This window comes from Pleurodeles waltl, chromosome 7 (genome assembly GCF_031143425.1).
Source record: "Pleurodeles waltl isolate 20211129_DDA chromosome 7, aPleWal1.hap1.20221129, whole genome shotgun sequence".
NCBI classification, from domain to species: Eukaryota; Metazoa; Chordata; class Amphibia; order Caudata; family Salamandridae; genus Pleurodeles; species Pleurodeles waltl.
In genome coordinates this window covers 872,997,693-873,024,833 of record NC_090446.1, presented here as the reverse complement: position 1 = coordinate 873,024,833, position 27,141 = coordinate 872,997,693, and the positions used below count along the sequence as shown (strand labels likewise).

Here is a 27,141-nt window from a genome sequence, read left to right as displayed (position 1 = left end):
TGCATGGCACAACTCAGCTCCGTTTCTGTGACTGTCTAGAGCGATTACACAAACAGCCCAATTGTCATCCTGACACAGACGTGTATTCAGCAGACAGGCAGAGGCACAGAATGGTTAAGCAAGAAAATGGCCACTTTCTAAAAGTGGCGTTTTCAAATTTACAATTCAAAAACCAAATTCACCCAAAGATGTATTTTTGAAATTGTGAGTTCTGAGACCTCAACCTCCATATCTCTATCGGCTCCCAATGGGAAATTACATTTAAAAGATATTTCAAGGCAATCCCCATGTTACCCTATGGGAGAGATAGTCCTTGCAATAGTGAAAATCGAATTTAGTAGTATTTCATTATCAGGGCATGTAAAGCACAACAGTACATGTCCTACCATTTAAATACCCTGCACCCTGCCCATGGGACTACCTTTAGCCTACTTTAGGGTGATTTACATTTAGTAAAAGGGGGGGATTTGGCCTAGCAAGTTGGTGCACTTCCCAGGTAGAAATGTCAGATTAAAACTGCACACACAGACACTGCAGTGGCAGGTTTGGGACATGTTTACAGGGTTACTTATGTGGATGGCACAATCAGTGTTGCAGGCCCACTGGTTGCACTGATGTACCGGCCCTGGGCACACACTGTGCACTGTACTAGGACTTACTGGTAAATCAAGTTTGCCAGTCATTCAGACACCAGGCATCAATTCATTTAAGACAGAGAGCATATGCACTTTAGCACTGGTTAGCAGTGATAAAGTGCCCCGGGTCCTAAAGCCAACAAAAACAGGTCAGAAAAATAGGAGGAAAACAATTTGGGGATAACCCTGTGAAAAGGGCCAGGTCCAACACATGTCATCTAGGTGCCCCCCCAGGGCATCTTTTCAAAATGGTGGGGGACTGCGGAGAGCGAATGAAGGCCCCCGCAGTCTTAGCTGGCTTCCCAGCTCCTGCGGGAGCAGGCATTGCTGTCACAGAGAGGGAGCTGCTAAAGATGCAGCTCCCTCTCTGTGAGAGCAGTTGTTTCCTGAAACAGAGAAAACCTCTGCACACAGCAAGTGAGAGTTGTTTGACAGCTCTCACATTGTGCAAGCAGAGTATTTGCTCTGACTTGGCAGGAGCTGTCGAAGCTGTGTCCCAGGGATGGGCACCCTGGGACATAGCAGGAGTCAGCCCTGGAGGGCAGTGGTCCCCAGGGCCATTTATGGCTCCTCAAGGGAGTCCACGTGGCCCCTCTCCAACTTACATAGCTCTGGGAAGGTGGTGGTCCTCAGAGCCAGAGTCCGTGACAGACCCTCTTCATTATTTAAATTCAACCCTGGGGAAATGGTGGTCCCCGGTTCCGTGCCCCCACTTAATTAACATGAATAGCCGCAGGAAGGTGGCAGTCCCCGGGCTGTGGGGGAGCCGTTACCACCCCCCCCCCCCCCGCCCCCCTGCCCCCCCCCCCAGAGACAGAATGTATATTGCCCCCTGTGATTGTGGGGTCACACAATCACCTGCATGCACAATAAATTTTGCTCTGGAAAGATGGTGGTCCCTGGGCCTGCAGTGGGGCCCCGCAGGCCCCGCATACAATGAGAATTGTTAGTTATTTGAAGTAACTATAACTCGTGTCCTACGGTAGCTGTAACTCGCACCCTCGTTATGTACTGCTAATTACCCCAGATATTACTTCATACACAACATCTTTTATAACATCATATATATTATCACTGCAACAGTTGCTGTCACTGTATTCATTAAAAAAACTGGAGAGAGCATTAAAAGGGAGAAGGCTATCTCTGGTCTCAGCAGCATATGACAAGAAAGAACCCACTCGTCACAGTCACTAACTGAGATATTGCGCTCAAAATAAGCAAGGATGCAAACACCTCCATCAAGGATTACAGATAACTTTTCAAGGTGGAAATGCAGAGAAAACGCACTTGCTTTGCCTTTAACATGCACAAGAAATTAGGATGATTAGTACTTTACAGACCTTGAATTTAGGCACCTGCTTTATTTATATCTCTAAGTGCTTCCTGTTGAGGCTTGGCTTCTGTCAAATGAGCATCATTCAAGAATGAATCCTGCCCTACGTATTTATCCAAGAAGAGGCCACCATTTTGTGCAGAATGTCTACCCAACTGGAGTACTTTCTACTGGCTAATTAGTGAGTGCTACCTCGTTGGGTATAGGTATATTGCATCTCCTACACTACAGCTGCTTAAAAGATGCTGTGGTAATGTCTCCAGTGACCTTGTGTATCTGTAACATTGCCAATGTTACTGTTCCTAAAGCTTCTTCATCAGATAACTTTTCAAGTTGGAACTGCAGAGGTTTTTTTTTTCATGCCCAGGACTGTGAGGGAGCTTCAAGGCCTTCACAGTCCCAAAAGGCTCCCCTCATCCTGCAGGAGCCTGCACTGGCCCTACGCACTGAGCTGCTGGAATTGCAGCTCACTGCCTGCAGGAGCAATATTTTTATATTTTTCCCTGCCCGCGTGTCTGTAGGCAGGGAAGGAGATAAAAACTCCGCTTCCAGCAAGCAGGGCCATTTTCACAGCTCCCGCTTGCCAGAAGCGGAGCATTTTCTTTTGCTTGGCAGGAGCTGTCACAGTTCCAGCCATGCAAATGCAAACAGCTGTCTCCTGAGGATGTGCACTTCAGGAGCTAGCAGGAGCCGGCTCTGGGGTGTTAGTCCCCAGGGTGAAAAAGGGCTCCAGGAGGGGGACCGCTTGACACCTCGCCTTTCTTTAGCATGGGCCAGCCCCAGGGGGTTGTTGGTCCCCAGTGCGTATATGGCCAGTGAGGGGCACCCTCCCTATTTTAAACTTAGTAATTGGCCCCAGGGGGTGCAGGTGTCCAGTCGGCCCTCCCTAAGAATTTTGTGTGTGTAGCCCAACGGAGTGGTTGTCCCGTGGGCCTTGGGGGTCCAGGTGCCCCCCCCCCTGCATATTGGTTATATGTTGCCCCAGGGAGGACCTGGTGCCCTGAGCTCTTAAGAGCCCTGGGAAGAGGGTCTATGCACCACCCTCCTTAACGGCTGAAGAGTTTTGGGAAAGACAGCAGCTGAACCAACTGTCTTATTACTGTAGTTGTGAAAGTTTTGTGAAGATTCGTCAAACGCTCCCAAAGTTATTAGCAAAACATAAAACACTTTTCCTATGGAACTAAATCCTAACTATAACTATCTTCTGGCAACTGCCAGTAGGTAATATGTATGTATGTATGTTTGTATGTATGTGTGTATATATATATATATATATCTATATATATATATATATATAGATATATATATATATCTATATATATATATATATATATATCTATATATATATATATATATATATATGTTCAATGGCATGTGTAGCTGCAGATACACATGCTATGCATGATTCTGAAATCTAGTGTTGGGCTCGGAGTGTTACAAGTTGTTTTTCCTCAAAGAAGTCTTTTCAGAGTCACAGGATCGAGTGACTCCTCCTGACCTACTTCTTGCATCAATCTCCTTCAAGCTCAGTTATCACCCAGGTCTTCAACGAAAACCCCTTGAATCTTGAGGACCGTAGTTGTCACTGGAAGCTGTGCAGGAGCCCAGCACAGTTGAAGTATTCCAGTTGCCTGAGAATGTGTCATGAGTAATGGAGCGCACACTGTTTCAATACTGTACTCAATGTCACACAACATATGGACTGACCAACATGAGGTGTACAATCTTTGCTTCTATGACCACCATATGAACACCATTTGCTCCTCATGCCTCACCTTTTGGTTCAAGTAGACCCTGGTACCAGAGGGGATGCTGCTGGATGCAGACTACCGTACAGCAGCAGAACCTGTTCAGCACCCATGACACCCACCTTCACGGAGGAAGATCCCCGCAGCGCCCAGCTACAGAAAGAAGGAGGCTCCTCAGGACTCACCTTCATGCAACGTCGCCCAATGCCAGAACTTATTTCACTCAGCGATTCCAAAGACCAACCACAACACGTCAGTCTGGTGCCAAGGACTAAACCTCAGGTCAAAACCACAGAGGGAGCAGTGAGCATCCCAGAGGCTTAGGAAAAATATAAATGCATGAACCCTGATCATGGCAGTTGAGGCAAAGCCTCCCACGGGTCACCGCCATCTTCTGGCTCCTGTTGACATTGACAGAAGCCTTCAAAGGACAACAAGCCTTCAACCAAGGAAGCAAGTACCCTCAGACCGGAAAACGGGCTCCAGGAGGGGAAAACTTGGCCCATCAGCAAGCTTTAGTTGGCCATGCCATTATAAGTTCATACAAACTATAGAGCCCAACTCGATTGGACCCTTCAGTTGAGGAGAAAAGAATACTTTTACTTTAAAGAACTCTCACCCGACAGGGGTAGCCCTTGGTGGCATGCTTCATCATAGAGTTCCTTCCCATTCCATTCCAGAATGGAACAGGCTACAACTTGTGATATGCACAGGAGCACTTTGTTGGGAAAGGAACAGGGAAGGGAAAGTCCAGCCCAGCGTGGGTTTGGCTGCATTTGAGGAGAGTTGGCTCATGGACCCCAGGTGCATTTTTAGGGGAAGGGGGAGCATATGGCCCCCCTTCCCTGGCCCCTTATTGCCCTAGGGACCCCATCCCTGGGGCCTGGCTACATATTTCAGGGGCTAATTTCTCTCTAATCGACCCCAGCCCCTGAGTCTGGCACCATATTTAATGGGGGGGGCAAGCAGCCCCCCCCTCTCAGAACTGATATCAGCACCGGAGACCCCATCCCCAGGGCCTGGCACATCTTCTGAGGGAGCACGTATCGCCCTCCTGGGCTGATTATGGCCCCAGAGAACCCACCCCCAGGGTACAGTGCCTGTTTGTTTTTAAGAGGAAGCGGGTATGTATGCCCCCACTTCCGGGGACCCAATCCCCCAGGACCAAACACTATATTTATGGGGCCATGTTCCAAAGGGGGATGGTGTGCTGCCCCTCTCCCCGGGGTGATTTCGGTCCCGGGAAGAGGACCCCCACCCCCCAGAACCCTCCCAACAAAGGGTTGGTGCCCTGGTGCCCACCCAGGGCACCTGCCACACTATGTTTGGGGCAGCGGGGAGATCCCCAAGACCCCCGCAGCCCTAGCTTGATCCCCGCCTCCAGCGGGAGCTGGCATTGATCCCGCCCGCAGGGAGCTGCTAAAAATGCTGCTCTCTGTGGGTGCAAGCAACCTTTTCATTTGTTTTTCTACCCACTTCACTGCAAGCAGGGAAACAGATGAAATGTATGCTCCTAGTGGGTGGGAGCATTTATCATGCTCCAGTCTGCAGAGAGTAAACTGGATGTTTACTTGCACTTGACAGGCGTTTTGAAATTTCTCCTGCCAAGTGAGAGCAAACCCAAGTTTCCCCACCCACGCCATTGCGGGCAGGGAATCAGATATGTCTTGGCGGTGGGCTCCCCAAACATAGCCAGAAGCGGCCCTGGGGGACAGAGTCCCCAGGGCCACTAATGGTCATTAATGCCTCAGGTAGGAAGGCCTACGGCCCCCTCCCCATTTCATACATGACCGGAATTGGCCTGGGAAGAGGGGGCTGCATGCTCCTTCCCCCTTTTTTGATAAGGTTGGGTCCGGGCCCTGGGGATGCAGTCTTGGGGCTGAAATCAGCTCGGGAGGTGGACCGCACAGCCCCCCTTCTGAAAATTGGCCTGGGCCTGGGGAATGGGATCCCTGGGCTAAAATTGAACTTGGGAAGGGGGGTGCATGCATGCCCCGCTCCCAACAAATAGATCTATTCCCCCCAGGACCTAGCCCACCTGGGCGGGGCGGGGCTAGGTCCTGGGAGACCAGGAGACTGTGGTTGATTTTTTTTATAATTTTGCTGCAGACCCTCTGCGAATTGCAGCAAAATAAAAAAATTAAAAAAAACATTTATGGGCCCAGGCAATGGTCCTGTGGGATATCACCACCAGGCCTAGGTGGTCAGGGTATTCTTACCCTCCCCCTTGTGTTTTTGTTTTGCCTTTTTTCTTGGGACTTGGCCGAGTCCCTAGATGGCTACCACCACTTCTTGGTTGAAGCCAATCACTGCATTGCTGTTGGTGCGTGGATCCACAGATCCACTGTGGTGAATCTGCGCCTCTAGATATACATAAATCTTTTTTCTTTAATAACTCCAAAACTACTGGACAGATTTACACCAAATTATGAAAAGCACTCTTTCTGGAGCAAGATCTAGCTTTCTGCCAAATTCGATGTAATTCCGTTCAGCGGTTCAGGCTGTAGTCGTGTCCAGAATTCCTATGGGAAATTGCATGGGGGAAAACACGTTTTGGACCCCCGCTCCCCTTTTCTCAGCCCGCTTGATGAATCACACCAAAACTTTCCAACCAGCAGCTAAAGTGAGTGGCAAACTATTTTTGAAAATGTTATGAAGATTTGGCAAACGGCGCCAAAGTTATTAGCAAAACAAAAATGCTTTTCCAATGAAAACAGGTCCTAACTATAACTACCTACTGGCAGCCACCAGAAAGTAATATATATATTCACTGAAAAAAAACAAAGTTTAAATTAATGTTATAGTTAAGTGTATTAGCCAGTAACAACCTTAACGTTTTGAACTAAATAAAACATAGAAATTAGCAGAGCTAACTATAACTTGCGCCCCCCCATGCACTGCTTATGACCTCACAAATGACATCACTCATGACATGTTCTATGACATCATTTATGACATCACTGATGACATCTCAAGTGTGCAGTTAGGATTGTGTAGGGTCTATCAAGTGGGATAGGGGGGCGAGAGAAAGGGCAGGCCCCAAAATGCATTTTTGCCTATTCATTTTTCCATACAGTTCAGATTTCCACCAAATAGGGAAGAAAGTTAGATCTTGGTCCAGAAAGAGTGCTTTTTGTAACTCTGTGTAAATCCAATCGGTAGTTGTTGAGCAATTAAGCCTCAACAACTTTGTATATTTCAAGCTGCGGAGGATCAGCAGCCAGTCCGTGATGGATGTACAGATCCATGAGCTTAACCACACGTTGTGAATGGCTAATCATGACCTGAAGGAAAAATTGTGGCTGCCATCTTAGGGCTTGAGGACTCGGTCTTCGAGTCCTAAAAACATATAAGAAAATAACATTTTAAGCAGCAGAGTAGGGGCACCCTGACCATCTTGGCCTTGTAGTGTGGTCCCAGAGAGACAAATTTTAAAAATAAAAAAGTGTTTGGGGAGGTTCCGTGTATCCATGCAACACCCAATGTGACACCTTTGGGGATTCTTCGTGGATCCAGAGCGAATCTCCAGAGGTGTCATGTTGGGTGTCTTGTGGATCAGTGGATCCACGGAACCTTCCTCCAAAAAAAGGGTTGTGCGCATCAGGGAGAGTGCCAGGCCCTGCAGTAAAACTCATGCAACATGTAGTCAAAGGCCATGCATGAAGTGGAGTTGGCTGCCAACTGTGTATGGCCAAAGGCTGTGCGCTGCGGGGAGTTGGCTTTACGTATGGTAATAAAATATCACTTACATAAAAAAAAAAACTAGAAATGAACTAAAAAAACAAAAGCTTAAAGTAACTTTATAATTAAGTGAAATTTTCAGTGACAGCGTAATGTTTTAAACTAAAAAAAGACACAAAATTCACCAGTTATAGTTATCTCAAGTGTCCATAACTCGTATTAAGGTAACTATAACTCACTCCCTCACCATGCAGTGCTAAATATCCCACATGTTGCATCACTCATGACAGCTTCTATGACATTATTGATAATATCAGTGCAACATTTGGAATATAATTATTGATAAGAAAAGTGTATGGTATGGGCATAGATTAGATATCCGTTTGTTTTTCTTTGTCATGTTCAGTTGTGACAGCAATTTTGGCTGTTATGGAAGAAGTTCTTTTGGATTGTAAGAATGTAGGAGAGAATATCCTACTTGAGACTGGTGTGCAAAAATGTTTTCCACCCAAGGCAAAGTGCCATTTGTCTACTCCTTGTCCTCAGATTATGGCTGTCTGTCGACATTCTGCTACAGTCATCTTTGGAATCTGCTCTGTACGGACTTTGCCTTTGTACTGGTCTTGGTGATGGATACTTCTAACAGCATATTCCATATCTTGTGAACAGACCCTAGGCACCAGACAGGAGTTGGAGATTCTTCTCAGCATTGCTCCTGTGCACCAGCAGGTAGCATCATGCTGCTCGGCATCAACTTCTAATCTGCACAGGAAATGACTCCAGAGCAACATGTATGCACCACCCTTTTGTGCTGACATCAGTTTCTTCCTTTTTGATCTGGAGCTCACTCCCAAACCTTTTCTTATATTTCGGCAAGCTTTATTCAAAATTGTTTCCATTACAGTGTGCACGGGAATATGTCCCCTCCAAAACCTACAGGGTTTAAACCTTGTAGGTAGTGTCACAAGCGGATGTCTGTGCCAAATCCCCACCACAGATGAATTTTGTGAGTAGGATCCTCATTCAAGTTTTGCAGGACAGGGCCAAGATGAATCCCTAGGGAACCTGAGACCTTGAATCCAAGTTCTATGTTGGCGAACAGCATCAGAAGGTCCTTAAGGCCTGTTCCTGTTCTCAAGGTCATACCTAAAAAGCTACTCCTCCCATTTCAAGTTGTCAGGTAAGTCCAAGTTTAAAAAGAAGCACAATAACTCGAATTGGGATTCTCCTCATCTCTTCACTCTCATCCTGAGGAGTTGCGGAGGACTTCAGGGTGCCTCTTAGTCTTGAGCTCTTACCGAAGAATCAATTGTGCAATCTGTCCTGATGCATCCTGAGTTTCTAGGTCCATCACTGATGCTGCAAAAAATAGAGGCTTTTAAGGAAGCCATGTTGCACGTTTCCAGCACTCTTCCCGCTCCCCTTGAAAAGCCTTTGGGCCCCAAGGATCCACGGAGGCCTCTAGTCAGAATATTGTTGTTGGATCCATCCTTGAAGCCATGTATGCCTCTTAATTCCACTGAAGAGTCTGCTCCAACTTCACGGCTGACACCCAGTTTGACTTCAAATCCAGCACTGTGGCCCTTGCTGGTCCGGGCACATTGATGCTGGCCTCAACACTGCCAACGTTGGAAGAGAAACCTTTTGTCTTACCTGACTTCAAGGTAAACCCAACACACCCTCGATTAAAGTTGTACCCACCCACAAACTTTGGAGCAGCAGCAGTACCAACCACATTCTGATTCATACAAAACATTGCTATTTCCACAACCCAACCCCAAATGCTTATTCCTTTTGGCTCAGACTTTGGACATAGCATAGGCAGGATGATACCTGTAGATGACGGGCATGAAGCATCCTATTATTAAGATGAAGAAAGTCTTTTTGTGGATTTTCAGGAGGCCAGTGTGCTGGACACCACCCCGGACACTGGGTTTAATTCCCCACAGTTTCATCTACAGAGTACTCAGCATCTTTCCCAGTGGTATTCGACAGGCTGACAAGTATTAGACTTACAGCTGCCGTCTGTTGTGGTCAAGCACCAATGTCCTGATGGACGTCCTGTAGCCTGCGCACGCTTCCACTGAACCACTTATCCCCTACAATGAAGCCCTAACGAACACAACAATGGCCACTTGGTCCAAACCTTTTTTCTTGCCTGCCAGATGGTATTCTCTTTCATCTGTACCAAAGAGTGGAACAACCTCCCACTCCAGTCCTCTCTCCTTTAATTCCACAAAAAGCTGAAGACCTGGCTTTTCGATTAACAAGCCAACCTTAGGCAGGGCTAGGTACACACACCTGCTCAGTGCTAGGATACCCTTGAGGGTAATAGTGTACTTCACAAATATACGTAACGTAACAGAAATAAGCAAGTGGCTAGAATGTACAGAATTGCATCTGTTAACCCACCTTTTCTTGTGCATCACCCTCAGACCGAAAGTTTGGTGGTCCAAGCATTCACCGTAAATAGGACCGATTCCCTACTAGAACTCCTTATAGAGAATTATTGTATGAAGGTATGTGGGAAGAGGATGTTTTCCTCGGCCGATCTCACCAATTGCTCTGTGAATGTCAACTGCCTTCTGAGATGATACTTGTATACAAGTTGGAATATGGTGAGCAAGATCTTGCCGACAGTCCCAGATGACTACTACGTCAACCTTGCACAAATCATTCAAGATGGTCAGGATGCAGCAAAGTATGTCATCCAATTTGGGATGAGCACCACTGACGTCTTGTGGAGGGCAGTGGTACCAGAGTGGTGCTTGGTGCCACACATGAATGTGAAACACAACTGTTGTTCAGGCATCACTACTGGATGTGCTGTTTGTTAGCACATGTCCCTTCAGAGACTTTACAGACTCAGCCCTGGATCCCTTCAAGGAAAGTAGGTCCAAAGCGAGCTTCATCTGTCTTTCTGCACCCATACAGCAGTTTCTCCAACAGTTTTGCTCATTTCAAGCTTTGAAAGGGGCTTGGTGCAAAGACAACACCAAGGTCCAGTTCCACAGCAACAGACACTCTCAAGTCCTCTCAAGGCTGGGGTCAGGGATCTGACTAACAACTTCCAGGCCTTCAAGAGCAGCACACTGCCTAGTCCCACATCGATACTGCTACTGCCACCAAACCGATTTAGTTTTCCCTCTGCAACTTATGGCCACCGTCTTGGAGGCAGGATAAGGTAGTGGCAGGACATCACATCCAACAGATGGGTGCTTCTCTTCCTTTTAGATCCACCTCATATTCCACATACTACAGAGTGGCTGTCTGAGGATCATTTGTTCATTCTGCAAAAGGAGGTCTAGGCTCTTATGTACAAAGGAGCTATAGCGAGGGTTCTGACAACGGAAATATGGACTTGATGCTAGTCAAAGAAGGTTGATGCCTTTGTCTGATTTTAGATCTTCACACTCTCAATTTCTTCCTGAAAAAGGACAAATCAAGGTGCTCACATTGGGCCAAGTGCTGTCTGCCCTGGATTCAAAAGACTTGATGGTGGCACAGAACATGCAGAATGTCTATTGTCACATTCCACAGGTAGTACCTGTAGTTTGTGATAGGCAAAGAGCATTTTCAGTTCTGTATGCTCCCCTTCAGGCCTCAGCAGTGCCCCACAGGTGTTCACGAAAATGATGGTGTGGTTGCAGAGCACCTTTGATGGCTGGGGATACCAGTCTGCCTCTACAGCGATGATTGGCTGTTGAAGACGGGCTTGCCATAGTCAGTTATAGACCACCTCCATACGACGGCAGATCTCTTAACATCTTTTGGGTTCTCATGCAAAGTCACACCTGACTTATTGGCAGAAGCTCCTCTTCATCCGAGCCATCCAGGATGTGGTGCATTTTTCAAGCCTTCCCTTCAGTTCAACAAGTCCAGAATATTCAGGCTATGATCCTGATGTTTCAACCTCGTCCTGGGTCTCAGTGAGAGACTTTTTGGCCCCTTGGCTTTCTGAATCCTGCTCGTTGATTACACCAGATGGCAGAGGAGGACTCTGCAGTAAGATATGGAGTCTCAGTTGGTTCAGCACCAAGGATTCCATCCAGATGTTGGAGGGTACTGCAAAATACCTGCATTGGTGGTTGCTCTACCATAACTGAACCAAGTGACAGACCCCTCTCCCTAACACTTTCAGAGCTTACAGTGGTGACAGACGTCACTGTTGGGTTGTGGAGGTCACCTGAGAGAAATGGAGCTCAGAAGACTGTGGTCCCCAACAGAGACTTGTCTCCACATCAACTTGTTGGAGTTGGGGACCATTCATTTGGAGTTGAAGGCATTCATACTACCCATCCAGGGAAGGGAACAAACTTAGTGGAGCGGGGTCCTGGGCTTTATGCCTCAGGAGCTGGCTTAGTCGACAGGGACTCTTTATGGTCCTAAACCACCTGTCAGGATCCTTGAACGCCTGAAAGAGCTCAATTGGTGCTGCCTTCTGGATCATGAACAGCAGCTATACCCAGAAGTGGCACAGGGCATCTTCCAGCAATGTGGAGAACCCTGGCTTGGTCTGTTTGCCACAGTCGAGAACAAGCAATATCAGACCTTATGTGTTCTGGAGTTCTCAAGAATGCTTTCTAGAGTAGACACCTGTATACCCTTCTGCCGCTACCTCTCCTGGAGTTCTGAATAAGATCAGGACGACCAGGCCCAATTCATTCTAGTGCTTCCGGGTTGGGCCAGGATTGTGTGGTGCCCAGAACTTCTCGCCATGAGAATCTGTTGTCTGATCCGCCCACCACTTTAGTGGATCTTCTGTCACAGCAGCAGGGCAGGGTACTGTACCTGGCCACATGCAATCTACACCTCTGTGCATGGAGATTGAGCAATGATAGTTGACTGCTTTTGATCTCCCTCCTGAGGTAACGGATGTCATTGTGATGACCAGGCATCCTTCTGTGAAAAGTGTTTATGCCAGATGCTGGGATAAAGTTCTGGCCCAATATACAGATCCATTAGAGGCAAAGTTCTCTGATGTTTTGCTTTATGTACTGTCTTTATCCTAACAAGGACCTGCTGTGAACACTTTTACAGGTTATATGTTAGCCTTTATGCATTTAACCGGTCCAGCTGTTTAAGTCAACTGTTGTGATGTGTTTCCTTAAAGGTCTGATCCATGTGTGTCCACCCAAACCCTTTGTGGTAGTGCTGTGAGACCTTAATTTGGTTCTCACTTTCCTTCTGTATCCATTTGACCCTGTGCACAATTGTCCCCTAGGCCTACTGACTCTCAAAACAGTCTTCTCGTAGAGATAACCTCAGCTCTTTTCATGAATGAGCTACACACCCTGTTCGTTTGTGCGCCACACACCACTTTTTTCCGTGACAAACTAGTGGTTCAGACTAGGTCAACATTCTTGCTAAAGATTGTGATGCCTTTACATGTCGGACAATCCATCACCCTGCTGCTATTCTTTCTCGACCTCACACCTCAAAAGAAAAAGCGAAGCTCCCTCTCATAGACCCCCAAAACGTTTACATCAGTCGTACCAAGGACTATTGGGTGGGAGATTAGCTGTTCATGGAGTTTACAGTGGTGAAAAAGGCTAAGGCGGTACTAAAAAGGACCATATCACAGTGGATATGCCTCTATATAAAAATCAACTGCACATTGGCCAAGAAGTAGCCCCCATGTGGTCTGTGGGTTAATTCAACTAGAGCCGAGGCTGCTATCACTGCCTGTTCTGGACATCTGTCAGACCACAATGTGGGTATCAATCCAAATGTTCGCTAAACATTACTGCCTTGATAGCTATGTCCGGTGTGACGGGCATTGTGGGGCAGATGTATGAAGCACTGATAAAGTATTTGCCACAATTTGTGACCAGCACTTTTGTGATCAGTGGGATACTTTGCTAACTGACCAATGTACTAATAAGTCAGTTTGTAAAATACCTATTCCTAGTGGCTCTCAAGTCGACCTACTTTGCGAATATTAATGAGGTAGGTCACTAATTGCAACCCACTATGAATCACAGCTATCACAGGGATGCTATCTTTTGACAAGGTGATGAATCTGCAGTTAGATTATCCATTAGAAGTATAAGTAACACTCTTTCTGGTGGATACCCTATATCACCACAGGTTTCTCATCACCCCACTAACTTCCTGTTCTGTGGAATGGACTCTTTTATATATCCATAAAAAAATTCCAATTTAGAGATCTGCATACTGTCACATCTGATCACTTAAGCTCAGCGTCTGACGGTGCAGACAGATGCAGATGTTGTGCATATAGGTGGCTCGGTCCTTGCCTCTGGGGAGGGACGAGGTTGATTTGTAACCACACAATGCCACCTGCAGACATGTAGGAGCAATGCTGAGAAGAATTTCTAGATCCAGTCTGGCATCTGGGGGTATTCAAAAGATGAGGAATCTACAGCCAGTTAGAGTATCCACCAGAAAGACTGTTACTGAAGGCATGTAACCTGTTCGTTTGTCGCCTATTGAAAACTAATCATTGTTAAATCAAGAGTAATGTTATATGGTTGGTGATGAACATGCTGTGGCAAATAAACAAGTAGAATAGTTTCTACTGTCTCCAATGAAAATGTAAACATGGGTATAGCATGTGTGTGTCAGTGTGTTGCATACTTTGAAGGAGCTACGTGTATTTACTTTGCTGGATGGTGTAGAACCACTACATATAGTTGAATATAATCTTGTCATTCACCCTGCATTGTGTCTACAGTCCCTGGGCAGGATGGACCAAGAAGTTCACAGAGCTCCCCAGACCTGGCATCAGGGAGGATTCGACCGGTAAGTCATGTGTCAGATCTATAATATATAAGATTAGGAAGTGAGAAAAGACAGCCTTTGGTCGGAAGGAGGCAAGAGTGCCAAAAGAGATAGCTGCATCCTTTCCTCCTGCATTTTGATATGTATGTTTTCAGTGTTAAATTTTTTTAAAGTCATATTCTTCACATACTCCTGCTTTCTGGTGGTAGGTCTGAAAAAGTGGAATTTGTTCATCTCAAAGTCTTAGGGCCTTATTATGAGTCTTGCGACCGCCAGACTTGCAGTGGTGGTCAGACCGCCATACTCCTGGCGGTCCGGCCACCAGATTACAACCCTGACGGTCAGACCACCACCACCGCCAGGATCACGGATACCAACAGGATGGTGGTGGTCCGAGTCATGGTCAGCCACAGCCGTACTGATCACAACTTCCCTTTCTGCCAGCCTTTTCATGGCGGAGTCCCCACCGTGAAAAGGCTAGCAGAAAAGCAGTGCTGGAGGCCATAGGGGGGCCCCTGCACTGCCCACGACCATGTTGTGGGCAGTGCAGGGACCACCCTGCCCAGCACCCTCGTAATGCACACTGTCTGCTAAGGCAGACAGTGCACATTCCTAGGGTGCTGGGGGCACCGTCTGTGCGAGGGCATTGGCCTTGGCTCCCTGAGGAGCCAAGGCCAATGCTGCTGCACTGTTTCCACTGAGCTGATCTGCGGAAACCTCCTAATACAGAGGTTTCTATCGGTCAGCCAACCATTTCAATAGGGCCAGGGGACAGGCCTCCAGCTTCGCAGCAGTCTCTTCCCCATGGGTCTGGCAGTCCAACAGTCGGCCCTCCAAACTCGTAATGAGGCCAATAGGGGCATATTTAAGAGCCCCTAGTTCCACCAGACCTTAATTTTTCGTGATGCTCCAGTGGCGCAATCCTCTGTGTTGTATTTACAAAGTGGCACGAGCCACTTTTTGTGGTTTAATGCCACCTTGTAAATACAGCCCCTTCACACGCAGCACTTTGCGTGGAAGGGGCATGCAATAGGTGTGGCTGTTGGCTTGCCACAGCAACACCTATTGGATTTTGACGCTGCCTCACATTTCCGAGTTTTGTAAACCTGAGGCAGCGCCAATATCTAATGCCACCCCATGGTGGCGTTGTCATGGCGCAACAGGGAGAAAGGCTTTCATTGCTCCTCGTTTTTTGCTCTTTCTATGTCTGCTTCGTTCTGCAGCACACATAGAAAGAGTAAATTGCCATTTTAGATTGTTTTTGTGCAGGAAGGTGTTCCTTCCTGCACAAAAATAATCTCACCCTCAACGCAGCAATCCTTGCATTGTGGTTCAAGGATTACTGCATTGGCGCATGGCAGTAAATTTAGTACTGGCGCAGGGGTAAACACGGGTGTGCCGTATTCTAGTTAATATGGCGCATCCCTGCATTTTGAATATGACGGTGGGCAACACTGTCAAATTTGGCGCAGCCCGCACATCATCATTTTCTATTAATTCTGACCCTTAGTTTGGTTTCAGACATGCCTCAAATGTCTTATCCATGCATCACGCTCAAGCAGTGCTGTAACAGGAGGTGGATCTGGACAACATCAAGCAATCTAAGATTTAGGTTATGATGGAATAAAGGGACACTAGGAAGAGGACCAACAGAAAACAGAGAGATTGGGTGGATAACAGAAAAACATTCAACACATTTGTGACTAGGGGAACACTCTGCTACTGTTTCCTCTGTTTTTTTAAAGATCTTTCAGGAAAAAGAAGTTGTACATGAATCACAAGGTCATATGCCCAGGGCTAATTTTATAGATAAACACTGAGGTATATAAGTATAGCATGCTGCGAATTGATATTGAAAATAAAGAACGTGAGATGTTTCAACACATATAACACTATTTTTCCTTTGACATTTATTTCATTTGTCTCTTTTGTGTAAAGTATCACTTCTATTTTGTGAAGTCATTCTAGTCTGATGATTGTTTCTTTATATATGCATTAATTTTTGGATTTCTGAAAAGTTTATTGTTAAGTGAGTAGCATGTTGACCCCCTTCCATTGGGCTTGTATGAGCCGCTGGTGACCATCACATCCCCGGGGCTTTATTTAAAAAATGGAGGAGGGCCAAGCAGACCTCGCCTCCTGGGGCTTTAACATGCCCCGGAGACCACCACCTTTGTCCCCTCCCTGTTTTTAATTATTGGCCGGCCCAGGGGGATGTTGGCCATAGGGCCAGGCTGCATGGCCAACCTCCGCTGAAGTCTGTGTGCAGTGGTGATTGGATTAATTAAAAGTTTTAAAGACATCTTCCATAACATCATTGATATTATCAATTTAACAATTGCTGTAAAATTATTGATGAGATAACTGTGCATGGTGGGGGCACGAGTTACAGTTACCATAGGGCACAAGTTATAGTTACTTGAAATATTTCTAACTATAACTGCTGAATTCCTATGGTTTTGAATGTTTGAAATATGAGCCTGAATATCTATAATGTTCCTGTAACCTTTGTTTTTTTTAAGTGTGTGTGTATGTGTGTATATATATGTCTATACATATATGTGTGTGTATATATATATATATATATATATATATGTATATATATATATATATATATATATATATATATATATAAATATAAGATTACACAGACGTCATAGTTAGGATATATTTTTTTTGTGTTTAAACTTAGAAATTCACTGAAAAAAAGGTTACAGGAACACTATAGTTAGACTTAGATGTCATGAGTGACATCACTGATCATGTCATGAGTGATGAGTGATGTAATATGTGATGACATAAGAAGTGCATTGCGGGGTTGTAACTTATAGTTAGGTCAGATAACTATAACTGCAGAATTTCTATGGTTTTCTGCATGCACAATTTTAGTCTAACTATAACATCCCTGTAACTTTGTTTTTTTCAGAGACAAATACTGTATATATATATATATATATATATATATATATATATGCGTAACCTTTTTTTCCATAAATTTCTGTGTTTTTTTAATGGTATTTCCCAACTGTAGCGTCCATGTAACCGTTAGTTTTTTAGTGAATTTCTACAGTTTTTTGGTATTTCATAACTATAATGTGCCTCTAGCCCTTGGTGTTTTGACTGAATTGTTTTAAATTGTTTTCCAAAATAACATATATTAATATAACACATCTAATTAAACAATATTTTAACCTTACATTTTTAAAGTGATTTTAATCTAGAAATATTTTAGGTAAAAAATCTACATTAAAATATAAAATTACATAAATTTCATTCTTTTAAAAATAAAAATTGTGTTCGTTTTTTTAAATGGTTTTTGGATTGGCAAATCTGCTGCGATCCCAACCCATACATACATCCTGTTCCGGCCTCCGTAGGATAACTGCGGATTCGGTGTGCTTTGTAACAACACTTAAAGGCGTAAATGGACGCTATAAAATTGATGTTTGAGGAAAGTTGTTTTGTAAAATAACAGAGAAACATATATTCTAATAAGTAATTCTAACTTACAAGGTTGTTTTAATAATACATTTTCCCGGAATTGCAGTGATGTCGCGGCGCAGCCGGGTGCCGCAACAGATCCACGAATCCCATGTGACACAGCAATACATTTGATTGGTTGAAACACCTACCAACATCTTCAATCGGAAGTTCCTTCCCATTTCTTCTTCATTGGGTGGGTCTCTTTAGTTATCACACCACTCTAGCAGAGTTGGAACGTGTTCTTCTATTCTGGTGGTTTTTTTTCAAACCAAATGGCACTGGATTAGAGAGACAGAAGCAGGAAGAGGGGAGACAAGAGGTAGAAGAACAAAACCTCCCAGAAAGGAGTACATTGGTTGGATTTTTTTGCTCTATCCCTTCGGGAGAGAAAAAGGTAGTTGCAAAGATGGTGAAATGCAACTTTTGCAGCAGAGAAAAGTCCAGCGGGACAAATACAAAATATTCTCACTGCACCAGCAGCATGCTGAAGCATCTTCGAGCCGTATACCCTTATCACTTGGCAAGAGCAGAAATCAAGAGGGATGCAGCGCAGGCAACTGCATCATCTGCTGCAGCATGTGTTGCTTCTGGGGAACTGGTTCCTGCTGCTGTGGCAGCCCATATAGCTGCAGGTAATACTTGTGGTTTGGCTGTATTTAGCACAGCATTTTGTTAGTTATTAAGCAATATATTAGCTTGAGGACGTTTTTAGGAAACGTTGATACTGTTTTAATCCTCTGTCATTCAAGACGAAGATTTTATTATTTTAGCTGCTGTTTTATCCTACTTGAATTTACCGCTTTGGTATACTGCAGTTGTTGGGGGATCGGGACTCCGCCTGGAGTCTGCCTGGGCTGAATCAGGAGGGAAGGACTCTGTGAATCGATGATACACTGCTGTTGGCTGTGTTTAGTGCCACACCAGTTATCCCACAGAACAGGCGCCATCTTGGGCAGCGCTCCAGCACCGGACTTTTGCCCTGCTGCAAAGTGTGCACCTGGGTGCGACAGTAGCAGACCGCTGGCCTGCCAAAGGCAAACCCGTCTGCACCGTGCCACACCACCACCGGGACCAGGGGCCAGTTCCCCTGCCTGTGAAGATACAGGAAGGATCAACTTTTACACTAACTTAACCACATGAAAAATGAGACATGTAAGAACTCCATTAAAGTCTGTTTGGGGAACATGACTTGTGAGAGATGCAAAATGAATATAGCCAACTACAGTGATGGCAACCTTAGTCTAGAGAGAGAAGGGAGGAAAGTCAACAGAGCCAGTTTTATTTGATCAACTGCAGGTCATTGTCCAGACATCTGGAATTATTCTCTTTTTTTGAAGACAATAAACTGGTAGCTATGTTCCTTGCGGAAACGTGGCTCCAAGAGGATCAGTTGCCAGATATTCGAATTACTTTACCACAAAGTTATGCAATTGTCAGAGGTGACAGGAAAGGAAACAAAAGGGGAGGGGGAGTAAAGATTGTTTACAAAGAGGAACTATTAATCAAAGCTGACCCTATACTTTTACCTGGGTCTGAGAGTCTGGTGTTTGCACTAGAACTATGCGCGGCCTTTAACTTTTCAGGATTACTTATATATCGCTCCGTGGGTGCCATTAGTCAGTTTGTATAACTCCTTCCTGATATTCTGGCAGCCCACAGTCTAAAATAGGCCAAATTTATTGTCCTAGGCAACAGAAATATGCATCAAGAAAATGCAAACTATGAAGCTTCAAAAAACATCATAATGGATCTTGAGACAGTTCAACTAACACTTCAAATCTCTGCTCCTACACATAAGCATGCCCACCTACTTGACCCAATATTCTATAACGCAAGTGAGCTAATGGCAAGTGATCCCATAGAGATTCTGTGGTCTGATCACAAATGAATTCCCTTCCAGGTAGAATTTTAAAAAAACAAGCTGTTTACTGCACCAACTCATTTTGAGATGGAACTGGCCCACAGGTAGTGGGAAAATAAACTTATGATTTCCACAGCTGTATTGGAGGGAGATCTGCCCAACAGATACAGGAAATTTGAGACATGGCTAGTGAACGCCGCTAATACCGTTGAGGCAAGAAATCCAAAGGGCACCATGGTTTTCATCAGAGTTTGTTTTCTAAAACTTAAAAAGGAATCAAAATAACTTGAAATCGTTTGGAGAAAACACTATGAAGAAATGAGTAAAGATGTCTATGAGAAGGCAGTAAAAAAATATAATTGCACCATTAGGGTGGCAAGAGTTAACTACTTTGCTGCAAAGGTTGACAGTGCTGCAAACTCACCTAAAGAGTTGCCTAATCTGGTGGGTATTCTACTGAATCCAGTAAAAATTACATCTGGTCCCTCTCCCTCAGACTTGAGATGTTATATGTTAGCCAAGTTCTTTTTGGAGAAGGGTAATAGCATCCTCCTCACACTTGGAGAGGTGGAAGGTTCAGACAACGCCCCACATTGGAGATGCGATCAACTAAGCAAGTTTAAAGTTATCATGCAAGAAGATACTTTGGAGATTCTTAAATCTTTAAAGCCAGGCTCGCCGTTGGACCCTTGCCCCCAGGGTGTTATGCTCAAAGGTGGAAAGTCAGTGATATCTATGCTAACAGATTTGTTTACTGTCTCACTTAAAATTGGAATAGTCATCCTGACTTGGAAACATGCCACTGCTAAAAAAAAAAAATCCTTCAGACCCTAGAAAATGTGAAAAGGATCACCCAATTTCCCTCCTCTCAGGGCCCAGCAACATTTTAGAAACATTTGTTAATAGAAACCTATCCCTTTATATTGAAACCAGTGATATTTTACATCCATTACAAACTGGCTTTAGACAAGGCAGCAGCACAGAAACAGGACTGTTGGCTGCCACGGAAGAACTTAAAGCCATATTGGATGAAGGTAGGACAGCTGCCCTAATCCTGTTAGATTTGAGTGTAGCATTTGACACTTTGTCCCATCAAGTGCTAGTAAAGAGGTTAGAAGAGGTGTGGATAGGAGGGAGAGTTTTAAAACGGATTACCTTATCCCTCCAGAATAGAACCTTCCAAGTATGTGAGGCAACATAATTCTCTGAGAGCTACTCACTGGTATGTGGGGTACCACAAGGGTTCTCCTTGAGCCCCACATTGTTCAATCTGTATGTTCGTCCATTGGCAGAAATTATAAAGGCCCATGGAATTTCCTCAGTATCATATGCAGATGACCCCCATATTATCTCCACCCTTTCTCAACAAACAAATAGAACCTCCAATCACCTCAGTAACAGTTTTAAAAAGTTATAGGCTGAATGGCATCTAGCAACACTTAATGGGGAGAAAACAGAGGTAATGGTAATAGGAAATAATCATGCCAGGTGAATGGAGCTAAATTGGCCATTTTCTATGGGTGAGCATCCCGTACCAAGAGGGGAGGTCAATAGCCTAGGCTTTCGGCTAGATAACAAGCTCTACAATGCAGGCAAAACAGCTAGCCGCAACCAGTTGGCCTATTAAGAACATTGAGAAAGTTTCTGAGGTGGTTACCTGAACCATCCCGCAGAGCAGTAGTGCAAGGTTTAGTCCTCGACTATGGGAATTCCCTCTACTTGGGCAGCCCCGAATCATCAGACACAGACTTAGTCATCTAAAATGCTGCTACATGTATATTACTGAATATCCCAAAACACCAGCCTTTAATCAATGCTCTGGTAAACCTGCACTGGCTTGCAATAATCATGAGGATTCAGTTTAAGACTGTTTATTGTGCACTGCATTATGTACAAGAAAGGTCCAAGGTTGATCCATACACTACTTACCATCTATAATCCTATAAGGACGCTGCACTCTACTGACCAGCAACTTTTCACAGTACCAAAAATAAAGAGATCTAGGGGTGGAAGACGCTCTTTTGCGTATCTAGCCCCAACACCTTTCATCTCCCTTCTTTTACAAATAAAGAAAACAGAGTCAGAATTTCAATTTTACACACTATTAAAAACTGCCCTATTTAACTAATCGGCCGGATGGGAAGGATATCTGTAAGCTATTACAGCACTGGGAGGCATGGATTGTTAGCTTTGCTGATAGACCTGACAGCCTTAGGGTGGTCACCCCCCCCCCCCCCCCACACAACTTTTTTTCATCGGCCTCCCTGGTAGGTCTTATATTTGACCTCGATTTATTTTCCCTTTTACTTTTCCTATTTTTTATCCAATTGAGCCCTTTACACTAGTAATGTGTTTTCCTCTGGGCTTTCTTTACCTTTCTAGAATTTTCACATGGAACCCAAATTGGAAACATTTTGATTCCTTTTTACAGTTTAGCTCATGAGGTAATTTTATTCATCTATGATTACCATGTCATATCACTCATATTGTTATGCTATTTTAATTCTAGCACGAACCTCTCTTTTGGAAATAACTTACACCCCTTAAAGCATACTCCGTTCCCTGGTGATGGTTGTCACTATCTTCATCACTCACAAACTATTACGTCTGGGCTTTTCTCACTGTCACGCTCTACTTTCGTCATTCAAAGGAATACTCTTTGGAGACAACACACCATGTATGAATGGGTTATCTCTAGTTTGATTATTAAATACTCATAATGGGTCTGTAATTTTGACCGATAAAGAATGTTCGTTTCCCACTATTTTAAATTTACAATCAAGGTCTTACCTCGTATATGTACCTACCGATGGTAGTGAATATTTTTTGTTTAAAAGCTCCAATCTGTTTTTGTTTCCAGCCTTGAAGAAGTCCGTTGAGGACGAAACACGTGTTGGCTGTTACCGAATTTTCTTGCATTTATTGGCTGTTACCGAATTTTTTTGCATTTATTATAATTTATGGACACTACTATCACTGTATACATACAAAGTGGCTGTTACTGACTTTTCTTGCATTTATTATAATTAATGGACACTACTATCACTGTATAAATTTAAAACTATTACCTTGGAGGTTTGACTAATAAATTCCTCTGAGAACTTACCTATTTTGGTTTCATGATTCAGGAGTGCCCCGGTTGTCTTTTCCTTTACAACTTTTTGCCTGTCTGCCTCCATTTTTCTGACCCTGTTTTTTCTTTGTTTAGGACTTTGCGCACGTCACCACTTCTGTCCAGTGAAAAGTGCATATGCTCTCTTCCCTAAACATGGTAACCTTGGTTCCTACCCAGTTGCCATATTTAATTTACCTGTCAGTCCGTAGTAAAGTGCACTGCATGTGTCCAGGGCCTGTGAATTAAATGCTGCTAGTGGGCCTGCAGAACTGATTGTGCCCCCCACATAAGCAGCCCTTAACCATGTCTCAGGCCTCCCCTTGCAAGGCCTGTGTGTGCAGTTTCACTGCCACTTCGACTTCGGATTTAAAACTACCTACCAAGCCTTAAATTCCCCATTTTCGACATATAAGTCACCCATAAGGTAGGCCCTAGGTAACCAATAGGGCAAGGTGCTATGTAGTTAAAAGGCAGGATATGCACTTATGTTTTTTTTTCCTGTCCTGGTAGTGCAAAACTCCTAGATTTGTTGTACACTATTGTGAGGCCTGCTCCTCTCATAGACTAGCATTAGAACTGCCCTCATAAACCTTTGAGTGGTAGATTCTGATCTGGAAAGAGTGGCCCTGTCATGTTTAGTATTGCCAGAATGGTAATAGAAAATCCTGCTTACTGGTGAAGTTGGATTTAATATTCACTTCTGGAAAGAAGGCATTTCTCTGCACTTACTGACATCTGTGCCTTACAGCCTGTCTCCAATGCATATCTGGTCTGTGCCGGATGTCAGCTCCCCTTGTGTATTCCACCCATACAGCCATAACCACAGGACACTCAGTCACATCTTCATTCATCTGCATACTGAATGGGTCTCCCTGGACAGGAAGGGTGAAGGGGCTCCCCCTTACATTTCAAAGGCCCTCACACAAAGGACTGATAAGCCCCCCTCCCCCACAGAGATCGTGGCAGACAGGGCTGGGCTGAAAGGGGAAATTGTGTACTTCAAACTACTCTTTGAAGTCCCCCCCCCCCCACACTTCAAAGGCATTTTTGGGTATATAAACTGGGTCTCTGGCCCCACCAAATCAAACACTTCTGTGAATGGGAGTGTCAGTGGCTGTGACAGTATGAAAAACAGTGTGAGCGGATATGTCAGTCCGTGAATAGGTGTGTTAGTGGGTGTGTGAGTGTGAGAACGGGTGTCTGAGTGGGTGTGTTAGTGTGTGAATGGGTCTGTGATTGGATGTTTGAGTGACTGTCTGGAGTGTGAATTGGTAAGTGTCTGAGTGGCTGTCTCAGTACCTGTATGAGTGACAGTATGGGGTTGCTAGTGGGGATGCAAAAGTCTGTGTGGGTGTCTTAGTTGGTGTGTCACTGTGTGTGTGACTGGTTGTGTGGGTCTGTCAGTAGGTGCAACAGTGGCAGTAGGGGTGAGTGAGTCGGTGTCTGAGTGGGTGTGTGGGTCTGTCAGTAGCTGTGTGAGTGATTGGAGGTGTTAGTGGGGATGTACATTTTTGTGTGGGCATGTAATTGGGTGTCTGGATGTGTGAGAGTCTGCGTAGGTGTGTGACTGGGTGTAAGTGGCTCTATGGTTGTATGAGTGAGTGTGTGAGAGGCTGTCTGGGTGTGCGTGTGTGTGTGAAGCTGTATGGGTCTGTTTAATGCAGCTGTGTGGGTCTGTGAGTGGGTACATGTGTGGTTGAGTGTATGCATGAGTTGGTGTGTGAAAGGGTACATGGACGTATAAGTAGGTGCAAGAGTGGTCGTGTGGGGGATGAGTATGTGAGTGGGTGTATGTGTTTTTTTATTTGGGATCTGGATCAGTCACAGATTTACAGAGGGGGCCAAGCTGAGCCCACGGTGGATCCATGGATCCTCATGCACGCAAAAAAAAAACATTTTTTCGCAATTTGTTCCACATGTGGGGTCCCTAACAGACCCCTCTATCAGACTAATGATGTCAGGGTACCATTACCCTGACTCTTTCATTCAAGTTAATATCTTATTTATGCTTCACCGGGAACAGGTCCTGTTTTAGAAAATGGCAGCCGCAACTTTCCTTTCAGGTTGCGGCCCGCAATCCTGGCATTGCTGTTGGTGCATGGATCTACTGTGGTGGATCCATGCCCCTAGATATACATGAATCTATTTTCTTTAATAACTCCAAAGCTACTGAAAAGATTTACACCAAATTACAAAAGCACTTTTTTCTGGATCAAGATCTAGCTTTCTGCCAAACTGGGTGTTCTATCCAGCAGTTCGGGCTGTAGTTGTGTCCAAAATCCCTATGGAAACTACATGGGAAAAAAATGTTTTAGGACCCCCCTTTTTCTCAATCACACATTGATGAATCAATCCGAAACTTTCCACATAGCAGCTGAAGTGAGTGTTGTTATTGGCAAAACAAAAAATGCTTTTCTCATGGAAACTAGGTCCTCACTATAACTACCTACTGGTGAATGCCAGTAGCATACTAAAAAAACCAAAGGGTGCAGGGACGTTATAGTTAGGTTTGGAATTTGCACGCACAAAATCATAGAAATTCAGCTGTTATAGTTAGAGCTATTTCAATTAACTATAATTTGTGCCCTGCAGTATCTTTAACTCGCACCCTCACCATGCACAGTTTTCTCATCAATAATTTTACCACAAATGTTTCAGTGATGTTATCAAGGATGTCAAAAAAGATTCATGAGTGATGTAATATCTCGGGTAATTAGCAGTGCATGGTGAGGGCCCGAGTTATAGTTACCTTAGGGCATGAGTTATAGTTACTTGAAATAACTATAACAGCTGAATTTCTATGGTTTTGTGCATGTACAATCTGAACCTAACTATCACGCCACTGTAACCCTTATTTTTTAAGTGAATTTCAAAGGTTTTTTTAGCTCCATTTCCCAACTATAACATCTCTGTAACCTTTTGGTTTTTTTCAGTGAATTTCCAGGGTTTTTGCATGGTAGGGGGTTGGACACACCTAATTTAGTTATGTACCGCAGTATCCTCAGTAGAAAATGCTTCGAGTTTTCCAGTTCCATCAAGATGGTATTCAGATTTGCCACACTTTTGGCATAAATTCAGAATGTTAGCATTCTAGTTGCTCATTAGAAGACTGTAAGCTGCGGATCACCAGGGAGTTAACTGGCAGTCTGCTGCTGGTGTTGAAAGTGCATGTTTCAGCCCGCATGTCAGAATGTTTTGATGAAATGGAAGAGGAAGATACTTTACAACTCACTTAAAATATGCTAAATTTTCTTTCAACAATACTAACCATAATTTATAAGACAAAATGAACCCCCTCATTTTGTTCCGTTTCTAAATTAAATGTTTTGAGTTTTATCAGTTTGATTCAATCAAGATGGCTTCAGGTCTGCCACACCTTTGTCGTAAGTAAGACTGTTAGCTCTCTAATGGTTCATTAGAACACTCTGGGTGGCTGCAGTAGAACGTGTAGAATAATCTGACAGGCTGCTCCTGTTGGAAGTACAACAAGAAGATATTTTAGAACTCACTTAAAACGTGTCCTAATTTTTCTTTCTACAGCACTAACCATACTTTCTATGAGAAAATTAACTCTCTCATTTTGTTTCTTTCTAAATTTAATGTTTTAAGTTAGACCAGTTTGATTCAATCAAGATGGGTGGCTCCAGGTGTGCCACACTTATGTCATAGGCAAGACTATTAGCGCTCTAGTTGTCCTTTAGAACACTCTGAGAGGCTGCAGTAGAACACAGGGGAATCAACTGACAGGCTACTCCTGTTGGAAGTACATGTTTTACTGAGAATGTCTGAGTTCCTTCTCATATGACTGAGAAAGATAGTGTGAATTCATAGAAAACATGCTCTCATTTTAGCTTCTGGAGCACCATCCATACCCTCTATGGGAAATCATGAGAAAACAGTTTTCCCTTAAACATGATTCATGAAGTCCCAGCAGGGTACAATCACCTTAAAACACACCACAACCCCTAAAATTGTATGGTACCATCAACAAATGATTTATATTGTAACAAAAATGTGTTATCATGCTTTACACGTTCTCCTTTTTGTCACCCTCAAAACCTGCCATGCACTACAATGCATTTCAATTAATATTGGTCCCAAGATGGCTGCTATCACTTTCTGGTTGACGTGCTGACAGCCAATCAGATCTCACCATGAGATCTGTGCTTAGGTTCCGCCCAGATATACAAATTTGGTTTTCCTTTAAAATCTCAAAAACTACTGAATGGATTTACATTGAATAAGAAAAAAGAGCGCTTTCTGGACAAACAGCTACCTTTCTGCCACATTTGGTGTAATTCTGTCAAGCAGTTTGGGCTGTAATTGTGTCTAAGGTGTCTGAGAATTAACAAAGGAAATGCACTTTTGTGACCCCCCCCTTTTCCTCAGGCTCTGTGTGATGGATCACCACAAAACTCTCCCTGCACAACAAGCCCCTTAGGCACACTTTCTTTGGAAAATTTTGTGAAGATTTGTTAAACGACAACAAAGATATAACTAAGTCAAAAAATGCTTGTTCAATGGAAACTAGCATAATTAGC

General features: G+C 44.3%; 1 protein-coding gene across 2 annotated transcripts in view; it reads left to right on the top strand.

The window, feature by feature from the left end:
- The window catches only part of FCHSD1 (FCH and double SH3 domains 1), a 310,185-nt gene that overhangs the window by 278,393 nt on the left and 4,651 nt on the right, over positions 1-27,141 (top strand). Inside the window, exons 19-20 of one of the 2 annotated variants that reach the window (XM_069199478.1) lie at positions 14,095-14,162; positions 22,346-22,421. In XM_069199478.1, coding sequence (XP_069055579.1) covers positions 14,095-14,162; positions 22,346-22,351 — 74 coding nt within the window. In that variant the 3' untranslated portion in view covers positions 22,352-22,421. Of the gene's footprint in view, positions 1-14,094; positions 14,163-22,345; positions 22,422-27,141 lie in introns of those variants that run through there. The other variant, XM_069199479.1, reaches the window with a different exon arrangement.